The 14407-nt window shown below is 34.0% G+C and overlaps 5 protein-coding genes and 1 long non-coding RNA gene across 8 annotated transcripts; 2 read left to right on the plus strand and 4 right to left on the minus strand.

Annotated features, from left to right (window-relative positions):
• Positions 1-1151: 1151 nt before the first annotated feature.
• Positions 1152-5985, minus strand: m-cup (mann-cup). Of its 2 annotated transcripts, none has more exons than XM_066300422.1 (6): positions 5824-5985; positions 5373-5769; positions 4964-5315; positions 4535-4906; positions 4155-4478; positions 1152-2734 (listed from the first exon to the last, which is right to left on the minus strand). In XM_066300422.1, the coding sequence occupies exons 2-6, from the start codon at positions 5707-5709 to the stop codon at positions 2149-2151; spliced, it is 1971 nt and encodes a 656-aa protein (XP_066156519.1). In that variant the 5' UTR covers positions 5710-5769; positions 5824-5985; the 3' UTR covers positions 1152-2148. The 2 variants fall into 2 exon arrangements, with proteins under 2 accessions (XP_066156519.1, XP_066156518.1); XM_066300421.1 differs by having other exon boundaries at positions 5373-5776.
• On the minus strand, positions 2996-4146 carry LOC136349127 (uncharacterized). Its single transcript, XR_010733763.1, has 2 exons — positions 3402-4146; positions 2996-3336 (listed from the first exon to the last, which is right to left on the minus strand). It is a non-coding gene; the product is annotated as an uncharacterized lncRNA (long non-coding RNA).
• A 238-nt stretch (positions 5986-6223) lies between the features above and the next one.
• Positions 6224-7203, plus strand: ND-SGDH (NADH dehydrogenase (ubiquinone) SGDH subunit). Its single transcript, XM_066300461.1, has 4 exons — positions 6224-6407; positions 6522-6733; positions 6786-6892; positions 6941-7203. Exons 1-4 carry the CDS (start codon positions 6347-6349, stop codon positions 7089-7091), a joined length of 531 nt encoding a protein of 176 aa, XP_066156558.1. The 5' UTR covers positions 6224-6346; the 3' UTR covers positions 7092-7203.
• A 22-nt stretch (positions 7204-7225) lies between these two features.
• On the minus strand, positions 7226-9816 carry LOC136349107 (ADP-ribosylhydrolase ARH3-like). Of its 2 annotated transcripts, XM_066300445.1 has the most exons (5): positions 9706-9816; positions 9467-9642; positions 7742-8246; positions 7509-7692; positions 7226-7451 (listed from the first exon to the last, which is right to left on the minus strand). In XM_066300445.1, the coding sequence occupies exons 2-5, from the start codon at positions 9624-9626 to the stop codon at positions 7245-7247; spliced, it is 1056 nt and encodes a 351-aa protein (XP_066156542.1). In that variant the 5' UTR covers positions 9627-9642; positions 9706-9816; the 3' UTR covers positions 7226-7244. The 2 variants fall into 2 exon arrangements, with proteins under 2 accessions (XP_066156542.1, XP_066156541.1); XM_066300444.1 differs by lacking the exon at positions 9706-9816 and having other exon boundaries at positions 9467-9699.
• Positions 9817-9894: 78 nt separating this feature from the next.
• CCT7 (chaperonin containing TCP1 subunit 7) lies at positions 9895-12023 on the plus strand. Its single transcript, XM_066300428.1, has 4 exons — positions 9895-10045; positions 10178-11088; positions 11154-11458; positions 11514-12023. Exons 1-4 carry the CDS (start codon positions 10043-10045, stop codon positions 11912-11914), a joined length of 1620 nt encoding a protein of 539 aa, XP_066156525.1. The 5' UTR covers positions 9895-10042; the 3' UTR covers positions 11915-12023.
• A 46-nt stretch (positions 12024-12069) lies between these two features.
• Positions 12070-13150, minus strand: LOC136349116 (transmembrane emp24 domain-containing protein 5-like). Its single transcript, XM_066300458.1, has one exon. The coding sequence runs from the start codon at positions 12799-12801 to the stop codon at positions 12112-12114; it is 690 nt and encodes a 229-aa protein (XP_066156555.1). The 5' UTR covers positions 12802-13150; the 3' UTR covers positions 12070-12111.
• Between the last annotated feature and the right edge of the window lie 1257 nt (positions 13151-14407).

Genomic DNA, 14407 nt, shown 5'->3' on the forward strand with positions numbered 1-14407 from the left:
TATTTAATAAGTAGAAATAATAAGTATTTACTAAATTAAATGTTCAAATTGAAGCCCTTCTTGCGCTTGGCAGTATTCCAAACTGTGAATAGATTTATGCTGAACTATATTTATTCTTTCTTTACTAGTATCAGCGCATTCTTTTCTAATCCTAGTTTTTAAGTCGTCAACTGTTTCAGATCTATTTTTCCACACAGCGTTTTTCAAATGGCCAAACACGAAATAGTCCAAAGGATTAAGCTCTGGAGATCTTGGTAGCGATACAATTAGTCCACGCCTTCCGATCCATCTTTTGGGAAATGCTATATCATAGCTACTGCCTAACCTGAACTGTATAATGCGGAGGTGCACTATCTTGCCGGAACCATAAATTTTCATCATATCAATAGGTTATTGGGACCGGGAAATAAAGTTTTTAAAGGAAGAACTAAATGTTTTAAAAGTTCCAGATATCCTTGATCGGTCAAAGTTTCCTCAAAAAGTGGGGCCTAATTATCTGATTTTCGTCAATCTCTCCAAACAACAATTTTTCTAGCGTATTAAGTGTAGTGTCCTTTCATCCGTCCGGGATTTTTCTTTACGCAATAGAGACAGTTTTGTTTATTAACGTCTCTGGTTAAGATAAAAGTTGATTCGTCTGAAAATATATTATAATGTTTTTAACTTGGCGAGTATAATTATGGTACATGATTATTAGGGTTTGACTAAATTCCATTTGCCGATCTGGAACGTCTTCATTTAACTCTTGTACAAAATGTATTTTGTAGAGATGCCACTTTTCAGATTTTAAAACCTTAGGTACAGACGAAAGAGGGAAATCGTAATAAAGACTAAGTTATCGAATGCTACTATGTAAATTTACTTGTACAGCTAATAAAACATTTAATTTTTTGACCTCAATGATTGCAAACCGCCCAGTCTTTAGCTTGTCCCCCACAGAACCAATATCTCGAATTTTTTTCTCAATTTAGATGACTACTGATTGGTTTATTGATCTATCCGGTTATTTGTTGTTAAATAAACCACACACCCTCTGTTGTGTTCGCACTCTACCACCACAAGCATTTCAATTCTTTGTGTTATGGATAAATGCATTGTAATACAACTTTTATTTGAAATGAACCCTTAACGAAGTCAAACCAAAACTAACAAACATGAAAATGTTTTATATTAAACGAATAAAAATACCGTTTCGATAGAAATAAATAAATAAATAAACCTATCAAATAAATCAACAAAAGACTACCCCAATCCGTTTAGTGAATGTCTATCTTTTATCGTTAGGCACCGTAAAGAAAAATATGTTTTTAAGAATGTATCCAAAAAATTGTTATTTAACAATGAAACATAGTATGTCCTGTATAAAAAACATATATGATCCAAAATGAGGGTTATCTTAACAAGAATAACAATGACGTCATATCTGGAACAATGATGAAGCCACGACCAATATTACCCAATCAAAATATGTGGAATTATAAACTAAAGTGGACGTGTTCAAGCGTTTCCTACTATTTTAATTCGAAATTCAAAAAATGAATTTATTCCATACTTTATGTATACCCTGTATATTAGATTAATATCACATCACGCGCGCACACGGCAACTCGTTGGGTGAGTTGGCTCTAGTGAGAATTTTAAATTGCAACACTTTTCTAAGGCAAAAAATTATCAAGCAGTTTAGCACGGGTCAGTGATCATTACATTTTCAACTAATGATTAACACTTCAGAAATATTTAAGTGCATCTTCCTAACAATATCACAGACATATCTACAAACACTACAATACCAAGGCACACTCAAGAACACAATAAATGAGTTTTAAGTTTGCAATTTTTAACGTTTATACAAAAATAAGTACAATGAATATTAAATAACACCACAAACTAGAAATTTGTCAACAAATCTGCTTTGCGGCCGTTCTATCGATTGCAATAAAAGATATAACAAAAAGTGATTTGAGATGGAGGCAAACAGACACAACTGCTTTGAGGACTAACAGCCCTACTGACATTCCCCTACGTCATTTAATTTAATGAGAAAATAATTTGTAAAAAAACACCTATCAGGCACTAAAAATGAAAGCATTATTAAAATAAAAACAATTTACAATATTTCAATTTCGAGCAAATAATAAAAAATATATATTAATTGGGATACTGGGCGTGTTCGTGCGACTTGATGAAGGCTTCCAGAGTCTTGGGCACCTGGTCCACATAAGGGATGTTTAACTTGACAATCTGCGAGGCGCACATACACTTCAAACTAATATAATTCACTAAATTAATGTCAGCCTTGTCGGCAATCATACAGTTGTTGGCTATTAGGCCTACGATAGCATGCAAGGCGGTATCCCCTTGTCCATCAGGTTGATCCAAATGTGCCCCGTAATCGAGTAAAAGCCCAATCAATTCAGACGAATAATTGTAGGCCATCGCTGCCACGTGTAGGGGAGTACGACCTAAGTCGTTTTTCGCGTTCACGTTAGCCCCGCACTGCAATAACAACCGCACAACGCTCTCCCTCGGGAAAATCATAACGGGTTCCTCATCTAAGAAGTAACTGGACCTTATGGTGTTTAATCTAGAGACACAGAGATGTAGTATGGAGTCGCCAGCTGTGAGGCATTTTATGTTAATTTTGATAAGGCCTCGTAAGAGGTCGCAGACTAGTTCCTTGTTGGAGGGCGTTTTCGCTGTTTCGATCATTAAGTAGATTAAGTGTGTGACGCACCTAAGGCAGAAACGGAAAAATGAAGAATGAAATATGGAGAAAATGAGACATTACGATTGTAGAAAATAAATATGAAATGCGGAAAAAAGCAGTCACATAGAGACCTTCCACGACAATGTACAAATATGTACTTTCCTTAACATGTACATTTGAAGACAGGAAAATGTTAACATTTAACGCGTTGTGTTTGATTCCACCGTAAATCTTGAATTATCATCGCCATGTAATTTAATAGTTTTGGACGAGAAAAAAATTACAGGGTATTTTTAAAAAGTTTCTATTTCTTTATTTGTTGTTCTGTATAGCGAGTTTTCGTCATTCAGTTTTAACGGGATAAACTAACTAAAAGCGCATCGAATACAAAATCAGTTAGTTTGTTTTTTACTTTAGTGCCTAAAACTTCGCATCGGGTTATTTGTAAAACAATATTATAATTAAAAAACCGTTCTGGCGCTCGGATCGAAATTAAAAAACAAATCACACGAAACCAAAAACACCCATTCCGGCAGCCTTTTTTAGTACCTTCCAAAAGTTGAATCTGAACGGTGTCTGCATGATTTTTCAACTGTGTTTGTTTTCTCGGGGGATTCCAGATGTGCAACCTATTTTGGTAACAATACCATCTCACATATAAAATATGTATGCATTCTGTTGAAACATCGTTCACCTTTTTATCCAGACCGTTGATACTTCGTGACATACCTTTTTTTTATTTTCTTAGTTCGCAGTGTATGGCCTAATTTTAAATCTATCATCTTTAATGGTTTCTCCATATGTACATGTTATGGCTGCGGCAACCTGACTTTGTAACTATTAAAACGTAGCCTTTTCTTATATGAGACAAGGTTTTTCGTTATTCTACATCAACTAATTTCATCACATGTGCTATATTTGCAAGGTGATTAAGTTTTAAGTTGGATGATAATACAGTGCTGCTGTAGCCATTAGCTAGGTAGGACAACCTATATATTTTTAACTAATTAAATAACATTATTTTTTAAAAGTGTATCAAAATATCGCGATGTTTTACATTAAATCAATCATAAGTTTTTTACATATCTTATACTTCTTTTTTCTACCAGATTTTTTTGAAGTAATATACAAAATAGTTTTTGACTTCTATTTACCCAACTCTAGTTAGGATCATTTGCATGAGTGAAAAACCTCTTTAAACGGTTCTGTTTTTTCTATCCAGTGACGTTAATACAGGTTTAAGTAAGAAAAATGATTATGCAAGCTAACCATGCGAAGCATGGATTTTTCAACTCACAATTTACTAGACTATTTCCCAAGGTATATACAATATCAAAGGATGCTATATCCAGTATTAATGCACCACAATGTAATTCTAAGCCCAACACATATGAGACCAAAAAACCCAAAAGCTAAGAAAATTTATGTGATTGAAATAAAAACTTACTTGACAGTTTTCTCAAAGAAATCTAGCTGTCTTTTGTACTGTGGTCTCACTAACAATAGTGTTCTAGTATCCTGAAGACTGCCACTCAGCAGCTTGAAAGTCTCCACAATGTCATGAAATCGCTGCTCTGTATTGTCAATCTCATTCTGTATGGATTTTACATTAAAATCGACCATAAGTTTCACTAAGGCCAAGGCAGTAAAACATGTATCTGTGTAGAGAATTGTGTCTTTTTCAGTGCGTACTTGCAACGCCCTACGCCATATTTCTATACATCGTTGATACCGCATTACATCGGCATAAGACGCACCCCTGTACATTAACCTACATTTTATGTTAATAAAGTTTTAAAAATTTACCAAAAAACCCAAGGATTTTACCTAAAAATTGTGTCTTTATGATGAGTGCCTAAAATTCTCTCAGCAACTAGCAGACATTGAATCCTGATTGTATCTAAATCCATTGTTAAAATCTCCTCCTCGGTCTCAAATTCTTTTTGATTTCTGTAGCATTCTTGCAAAGGCATTACAGGTTGTTTTGGATGCAATCCATTCTCATCCCTGATTTTGATGGCATGTCGCCAGTACTGCAGGCATACAGAAACATCACTGAATTCATCTACGAATGTAGCTCCCAACAATTCCTCAGCATCACAAATTCTTTGAGGTGGAAAAGTAAAAGTTCTAACAAGATATTCATAAATCCATGTTGCGCCTTTCAAACAGGCCATTTGAAGTGCATCATCTCCATATCTAACTTCATCAAGCAGATATTATAGTTTTAATTATTATAACAGCACCTAACAGTACCTAGATTTAGCATTATAATCAGCTCCATATTTTAGTAACAACTTGGTAGTCTCCAGTCGGTGCTCTTGAATAGCATAATGCAGGGCTGTTTTATTTTGGATGTCTTTAGCATTCACATCAGCCCCATGTTTCAACAAAAAGTGACACAAATTGGGGCTTTGTACTGAATTTATCAGACAAGTGCCCCCATTGTGGTTGGACTTGTTTATGTCAGCTCCATGCAGAACCAAATATTTAACCACTTCAAAATGAGTCATAAAACAAGCTGATCTTATGGGAGTTGACCCACTGTCTGATACTGCATTTATATCAGCCCCAGAGCGTATCAGAAGTTTAACTATTGACAGTTTTCCTACAGGAAATACATAGAAACAGCTGCAGCAAGTAACTGTGTATGTTAAATTAATACCTGAAACTGCTGCACACCACAAGGGGGTAACTACATGGTTGGACCTGTCTTCAACTACCTCATAACTGCCTCTTTGCTCTACATCAGCCCCACAAGTGTTAATCAAATATTCTGCAATTTCTTGCTGACCCTTTTTACATGCTTTAAACAGAGGAGAGCAGCCTTGCTTTACGCGGTTTACAATTTCTTTCCTTCCTTTGAGTGAATACTTTTCTAATTTGTTTCTCAAGGCAAATGATAATCTAGCCCCTGGGTCAGAGTTATTCACTTCATGGACTAAATCGTGGAATAAGGTGTCTTTTTCGCTGACAGAGTCAAGTTTTGTGTATTTCCACATTGTATAGGACTTTAACAAAGCTATTTTAGACACAAGTGCTTGAAAAAGCAGGAACTGCCACTGAAAACTACATATTACATTTAAAGGTTTTTTAGTTTATTAATTGATACTTACATAACGAAGCCAGGTATAAAGCGTAAAAGTTTTTTACTTATGTTAATTAATGAAAATTTTTAGATTATTTTTTAATCAATAGTTCTGGAAAAAACCTAAATTGTAATTATTTTTCCACTTTCCAATCTTCCACCTCCATTTTGAAATTCGCTGTCAGCAAGCTGTTATTGGTGGTGTTGATAATTAAACAGCTGATCTTTTCTTAGATTTCACTAACGTATCAGACAAGGATATACATAGAACGAATTGAAAGGCAAAATTTCTGAGTGTTGATGAATAAGCGAATAAGTTGCGTTTTGTACTCTATTGCGTACAACATACTCTCGGCTAGGCCATTTCCGTTTAAAATTACTTAATAAAGAAGGACGTAAACATTCATACGCGAATACGTCACTCATAATTGACATTGATAATTTTAAAATCAAAACGTCTAAATAAATTATTAAACATTTTTTTAAGATTTTCAAAAGCATTTATAATTTCAGAAATATCTAAGAGTAATTATTTAGCATAAAAACGAAAAATGACGTTACTGAGCAAACTTAGACCTCTATTTAAACATCTGAAAACAGTCTCCAGAGCTGGTAAGGGAACACTACTCGATTTGGGGCTTATGTAATGCTTAATTTTAGGTTAATTTTTTGCTTTAACAACACAAATTTTCATACAAGTGCTTTACAAAGATGTTTAATTTGCAGTCACAAATCGCCAGATGTCTGGGCACCAAGTGGTCCCTTTAGAGCCGTCGAGATTTCAGTGGACTAAATTCAAAGATAACATCCATTTCTATGCTTTGTTGGGAATAATCCCTTGCTCCCTTTTTGTTACTGGCATGAATGTGTTCATTGGCCCAGCCACTCTTTCTGAAATCCCTGAAGGGTACACTCCAAAATACTGGGAATATTACAAGGTTTGAAAGTACTCAAAACTTAATATTATTCTTAATTGAAAACCTACTTTAGAATCCTGTTACTCGCTTCTTGACAAGATATTTATACAACAATCCTCAGCAAGACTATGAGAAATTTCTGACCTACATTTTTGTTGAACATGAAAAGACAAGGCTAAGGTATGCTTAAGTCTTCTTTCAACTGAAATCTTAAGAAGCAGTTTGTAGGCAATTGGAAAATGAAATAATAAAGAAAATGGGAGAACGCTTTGACTATCAGGCTTACTACTTCAGACCACCTGCAGTTAAGTATTATAGATTGGTGAGAGAAGCATCTGAGGAGACTGAAAAGTTGGATGATCCAATTTCTGTAGAGTAATAGATGTGTTATGATTATATCTTGTAGATATGTATTGTAGATTATTGTTTAATTAAGGGTTGATTCGTGTAAAATATGAAACTAAAAAATACAGTGATACATTTACAACAAACCTAGGTGCATTAAAACACTAATTATTTTTCTGGCCAGATTTTAAGCCACATTTATTTTGTTTTCATACAATTGGTCAGCTAGTGAAATCACTTCCTCATACTTTTCACAGTGTTTCATTATAGCTTTGTTAATAACATCTTCCCCATAATAAGCCCCAGCTATTGCCCCAGCCATGCAGGCTATAGTGTCAGTATCACCTCCCAATGTAATTGCATATTGCAATGTCCGTCTGAATGGATTTTCAGTCTAAAAACAAAGGTCTAATATATCCTAAGACTTAAAAGAAAACGGCTATTATCTTACATCTATTTTTGGAATTTCATTTAGAGCTCTAAGAAAGCAATAAATCGCTGTAGGTACAGATTCATAGGCATTAATCCCATTACCAAGGGAATAAATAACTTCATCATCTAAATCATTTGAATGTTCCCTATTTAAAAGATCCCGAACAACTTTCATTTTCTCGTAAAAGGGAGTCTCATCTTCCCTTAAAATGTTTAATTAGTTTTGAGGACTATTTGATTACAAAAACATACAAGTCTTCCTCATCATTAGCTGGAGACTCTATATCTTTAATCTTGATTAATAATGAATCAATATATTTATCCTTATCAAGGTCCGAATTGGCAACAAACGCCTCACAAATAGCTGCGCTTTGCAACAAAGCTCCATTTATGGCAAGAGAATTAGAATGGGTGATTTGTGATGTCTTAATCACGATATTTTTCATGCGTATATCATTGTAGAACAAAAGTGGTATAGGAGCAATACGCATAGCACTACCATTTCCATACGACCCATTACCGTTGAATTGTTCTTTAGCAGGTTTAAAAATGTCAGCATATTTTGTGTTCTTTAGTTTATCAAAAACAATAACTACATTTTGGCCATAGCCTCTATTGGGCTCTTGGAGGAAACTGTTAACAAATAACCGAGCCAAATGTTTTAAGGAATTTTTATCTTCAGGATCAGGTTTATCAAGTAAATATTTGACTATGCTCAACATCATTGCTGTATCATCTGTATATTTTTTAAAGGGACCTGAAAACGAAGTTAATTTATAAACAGTTTTTTTCTGGATGAATGCAAAAAGAGTTAACAATATAACAATAATAATAAAAATAATACATTGGTGTCAATATACAATACAGTATTTAGACAAAAAAATAGTATAACTTCCTGCAAACAATAGCTCTTTGACCCTTTGAATTTAAACTATGGTAGATTTTTACGTGATATTTGAAGTGTAGCAAACAAGTGTATGTCAAGGCATCAGGGCCATTCCAACATTATAGTAGATAGGGATACATTGGCACTATGTAGTGTTATTGCAAGTGTTGTGTTCATGCATGACCCCTGATGCTCATATGCATAAGAGATTTTATTGATTTTGACACAAAACATTATTAAGAACTTAAGGGATTTTGAATTACTAAAAGTACAGTGTGTACTAGAAGGAATAACTTTGAAAGAGCGTCTTTGTATGCCAAGAGCTCCATTCTTTACAAAGCGTCATCATACAAGATTCACATAAGAGAGGAAGCAGTGAATGATATGCTTGTTTCAGAATCCTTAAGGAGACTCTTCGATATAAGTTCATGTGAACACAAATACCTTTGCAGACTCGATTGCTAAAGGACTCTATGTATCAACAATATGTCAGTCACATGTTTAAATAAAATGGCAAGAATCACACACCTTTATTTGCATTAGGTGGCAGATCTGTAATTATAAAAACCATGTGCCTGATGCAGAAATTCCCAATTAGGGTCCAAAATCATGCTTCCACAGGTGATTGTACTCTTTGCAGATACATGCAAATAAATAAGATGATCTGTGAGACTTAAGTATATCAGAGAAAAATTGTAATCACCATCTCTTAGCAAAAAAAATTTATTATTTATGCGGTTAGTTTTCTCTCCAAATAATTAGCTTTAACAATAATAACAATTTAATTTCAATACATTCGCAGTGTTTATAGAAAATCTACTCCCACATATCATTGACTCACAGACTCTTCAATTACTCGCAATATTGCTACTTTCTGTACTGACCCTCAAAAATTAGCAATTTTGGCTCAAATTGTAAGAATAGAAGGACGCAATGAATGAAACAAAATTAAAATACATTTAAACCAATAATAAAAATTCTTTATTTAGGATGGTAAAATAGAACTTTAATTATAATTTTTGATCAAGGAAAGATTTATATTCTAATGTTATTGTCCCCTGTTACTACATTTTAAGTAAGATTTTACTTACCTTTGAAAGTTGGATCTTCCATTTTATCAAAATATCTTTGAATAATGATTTTATCGCCACTGGACACGTCTTGGCCCTCAAATGGGGCACCCAAACAATCGCCCATTAGAGACCCCAAAAGGCACCCCCTAAATTTCTTTCTGACAGTGTCGGTGGACATTTTCACATTTAATGTTCTGAAAATATGCGTCATAATTATAAAGTTTCCTCCAAGGAAAATAACTTTTGAGTTTTCTAACCTTCGTCGTTGTTTTGATTTGAATTTGTTTAATTTTGTCGTTTTTCGCCATTTTTGAAATGAAGAAATGTAAAGTTACTCGACTTAGAGTAGTTATTATTTAACTTTAGCTGAGCTATTAGAAAGAGACACAAAGATGACTTAATCATCTTCGTCATTAATACATTACAAAATATCACTGTCAACAATGTCAATTTTAGTGTTTCATTGTTTGTGGTTAGTGTGATTGTGAAGCCGACCTTCAATTGCTGAATTTAATATTTAAATTAAATAAATTTTCTTGCTTTTAAGGCATTTAACTCACCAAACGTTCGAGCAACAAATTAATTTTAATAAAAATGGTAAGATAAAATACTCCTCATGTATTATAGTGCCTGTAAAAAACATTTTTTTAAATTTGAGGTTAGTCTCTCTCACATTGCATGCCCCCGGTCACACATCTGCATTTTAACACTTTGATTTTACACTTACAGCAGCCCCAAATTTTACTTCTAAAAGAGGGAACCGACACGTCGCAAGGAAAGCCGCAGCTTATATCTAACATTAATGCTTGCCAGTCAGTTGTAGATGTTGTCCGTACTACATTGGGCCCCAGGGGCATGGATAAGTTAATTGTCAGTAAAAGCAGTAAAGCCACCATTTCCAACGATGGTGCTACGATTCTGAAATTGTTGGATGTGGTTCATCCAGCAGGAAAGATTTTGGTTGACATTGCCAAGTCTCAAGATGCAGAAGTTGGAGATGGTACTACTAGTGTTGTGATCTTAGCTGGGGAGTTTTTGAAACATATAAAGTCCTATGTTGAAGAAGGAGTTCACCCAAGAATTATCATTAGGGCTATGAGGAAATGCCTGCAACTTTGCTTGGAAAAAATTAATGAAATTTCCATTAAAATCAATAAATCTAATGCCTCAGAATTCAGATCTTTGCTAGAGAAATGTGCTTCCACTGCAATGAGCTCGAAACTAATCAGCCAGCAAAGAACCTTTTTTTCAAAAATGGTGGTTGATGCTGTGTTATTACTTGATGATCTGTTGCCATTAAATATGATTGGCATTAAAAAAGTCCCAGGAGGAGGGTTGCAAGAGTCCCTTTTAGTAGCTGGAGTAGCATTCAAGAAGACATTTTCATATGCTGGCTTTGAAATGCAGCCTAAAGTTTACAAAAATTGTAAAATTGCTCTTTTAAACATTGAGTTAGAATTGAAGGCTGAGAGAGCCAATGCTGAAGTTCGAGTAGACAACGTTAAAGAATTCCAGAAGATTGTTGATACCGAATGGAATATTTTGTACAATAAGTTGCAAAAAATTCATGAGTCTGGTGCTAATGTTGTTTTATCCCAGTTGCCTATTGGAGATGTGGCAACACAGTTTTTTGCTGATAGGTATGTTAAAATTGTAAAAGAATGAATTCCATTATATGATAATAAATAAACTAAAACAATTTCAGAGACATGTTCTGTGCTGGACGTGTCCCTGATGAAGATTTGAGAAGAACTTTGAAAGCTTGTGGTGGTGCTGTCATGAGTACCGTTTATGATCTGAAAGACTCAGTATTAGGGAAATGTGACTTGTTTGAGGAACGCCAAATTGGAGGTGATAGGTTCAACTTGTTCAGAGGATGTCCCAATTCCAAGACTTGCACTCTAATTCTGAGAGGCGGTGCTGAGCAGTTTTTGGAAGAGACTGAGAGATCATTGCATGATGCCATCATGATTGTCAGAAGGACTATTAAGAATGATGCAGTAGTAGCAGGCAAGTTGTTTTTATACCCTGATTTGAACAAGTTTATGTAATAATTTTTATTTAGGTGGAGGTGCTATAGAAATGGAGCTCTCCAAGATGCTCCGCGATTATTCAAAAACTATCGCAGGCAAAGAGCAATTACTAATCAGCGCCATTGCAAAAGCTTTGGAAATTATTCCAAGACAATTATGTGACAATGCTGGATTTGATGGGACCACCATCTTGAACAAGCTACGTCAGAAGCATGCTCAAGGGCATTGTTGGTATGGTGTGGACATCAATCAAGAAGACGTCAGTGACAATCTTGAAATGTGTGTCTGGGAGCCAGCTATTATAAAAATTAATGCTTTAACAGCAGCCACAGAAGCTGCATGTTTGATTCTGTCAGTGGATGAGACCATTAAGAATGAGAAATCAGGAGGGGATCAACCACAAATGGGTAGAGGCATGGGAAGGCCCATGTAGATTTTTGTATTAACTCTAGATTAACATTTATTTTCACTTAATCAGTCATAAAATGATTTCAAAGATATGATTTTTAATGTGAAATACACAGAAACTTTGTTTTTTTTTTTATATATGCTTATTCACCCAGGATATAAAACACTTAATAAAAATTTTCAAAAAAATTATCTTCACTTAACAATCTCTTTATGATTTCATTATTTACTGAAATCTAAAAAACACAACAATTTACAAATTTTAGAATTATTATCAAAAATACTTTTAACCATTAGAATTTGTACTAAACTTACAAAGACCATGGTTGCTAGGACAACAACTGAACATGTGTTCACTTTAAAAAAAGTCTGTTCCCCAATATTTCTATCTTTGGCTTCAGTTATCTTTATCAAGTCCTGCAGTGTCCTGGCCTTGGTCAAGTGATCCCTCACTGCTTCCACTACAGCATTGAACACTTCAATTTGTTGGAAATCTGCATTTGATACAGAATTATCAAAGCTAATATCTGAGTTGTCCCACTGATCATCCTCATCACTGTTATATGCAGAGAGTTCAAAGAACACAGTTTTTGTATTGAAGGCACTGAAAGTATTATCGAAGCAAAATTTATAATCTCCAGCCACCTCTATTTTAACATCATGGCTTTTCTCTGGTTTCTTAAAATCAGCTACCACAATCCTGCCTCGAGGTTCCACCATACTGAAAGATATGTCTAAATCACCGTGTCCTCCATCAATTACTTGATACTCAATTTCAAGCTGATCAGTTGCTTTCAATGTTTGGAAAAAGCAGTCTTCTTTCAACGGTTCTACGTTTACTGTAATACTGATATCCCAACATAGGAATGTGGGAATTGAGGTGCTGAATAAGAGTAAAAGGATACTGGCCATTGTTGAAAGTGGGATATGTTTGTTGGTTGGTGATGCTAATTTTGTCTTTAGTTGATTAAAAGTAATAAAAGAAAATTTGGTATAATTCGTATGGCGTTATGAGAGTATGACATATTATGTGTTCACGTTATTATAAACTCAAGGAGTTTGGACTTTATTTACTCAAAAAATGTTATATAAAAAGAAAGATACAATAATTTTAAATTTCAAATGGTTTGAGGTTAGGATGATTAACTAAATGCAGGGTTTATGAAGATATATCTGTCTCTTTCGTAAAGCATTTATACAACTAGGATAGAATTATTGGAGCAGGTTCCTTTCCACACGTCTTGCGCCTGCGGTTTCTTAGTAAATTGTTGAAAAAATACGCCGAAAACAGTAGAAAAAATATTTACATAACAAATTAATCATCAAAAACATTGACTAGAAAAAATTTTAACGGACATCATGTCGAGGAAAAGTTCAAAGAATGAAAAGTGAGAAAACAAAAAGGTGATAATTAAAAAAAACTCAAAAAAAAACGTCGACATTTTAGAGGCATCTTGCATTGAGATATTTAAATTTCATATCTAATTAGCTTTGAAGTTTGTTAAACAATAGAACGTATGTCGATCATCGCTTTTGTATATTTGGTTACTGAAGTAACCTACATCTTTTACGGGTTTTTCATGTCGAAACGTTTCTTTCAGGGACGTTTACTCGATCATTATTTATTATTTTGATTATTTACCATTCGGCTTTTGCATTTTTTCGACAACCAGTATACACAATCGAAGACCTTAAGGAACTGATTACGGCAGAGTATGTAAATGTCACCTCAGAAGTTTTCGGCAATGTCTTCAAGAGTACGAACCGTCGAGCAAATTTATGCATACATCGACATTTTGAGCAATTATTGTAAATTTTTCAAACATTCACGCTTTTTTCATTAAACTGTGTTGTTGAAAAATAGTCTTAGTGTTCGTTTGAAATCATAAGAATTAAAAATAAATAAAGCAACATAACTTCACTCAGGTCCGTGATTAAAAATTAATTTGAACGTCATTTTGTGGTATGTTACCAAGCTGCGACCTACTTTTCATCTTCTATTTCTCTTGTGTAAAATTCGACAGCTGGCCAGATATGAAATTTAAATGATCACACTGTATATATGTACCTTTGTCTGTTATCAATTAGTAGTTTGTCAAATGTTTCGATGATAAATGACAAATGACATAATCAACGCCGATTTCAGGTTCTTGACCTAATGCGATTTTTTAAAAAAGATTATCCGTTTTCATAATATCGATTAAAATTATTAAAGAAACACATATAGAATTAAAACATCTAGAAAGTAAATCACACAGGAGCATATTACCTTAAAATTAAATTATTTCAGAAAGGAGAAACAGAAGAGTTAAAATTCCGAAAACAAACTGCGCACGCGCCCGCCTTTGCTAAATCTGGTAATTCGGCATTGCGGGAAGGTCCCACTATATATATACATATATATATATAGTAGGACAAAAGTGTGTAAAGCAAATAATAATTAATATCTTCAAATGAATAATCTTTACAAAATGTTTATACAGTGCATAAACAACTAGTAAAAACTGATTTAACGGAA

This window comes from Euwallacea fornicatus, chromosome 36, assembly GCF_040115645.1.
Source record: "Euwallacea fornicatus isolate EFF26 chromosome 36, ASM4011564v1, whole genome shotgun sequence".
In the NCBI taxonomy this organism is placed as follows: Eukaryota; Metazoa; Arthropoda; class Insecta; order Coleoptera; family Curculionidae; genus Euwallacea; species Euwallacea fornicatus.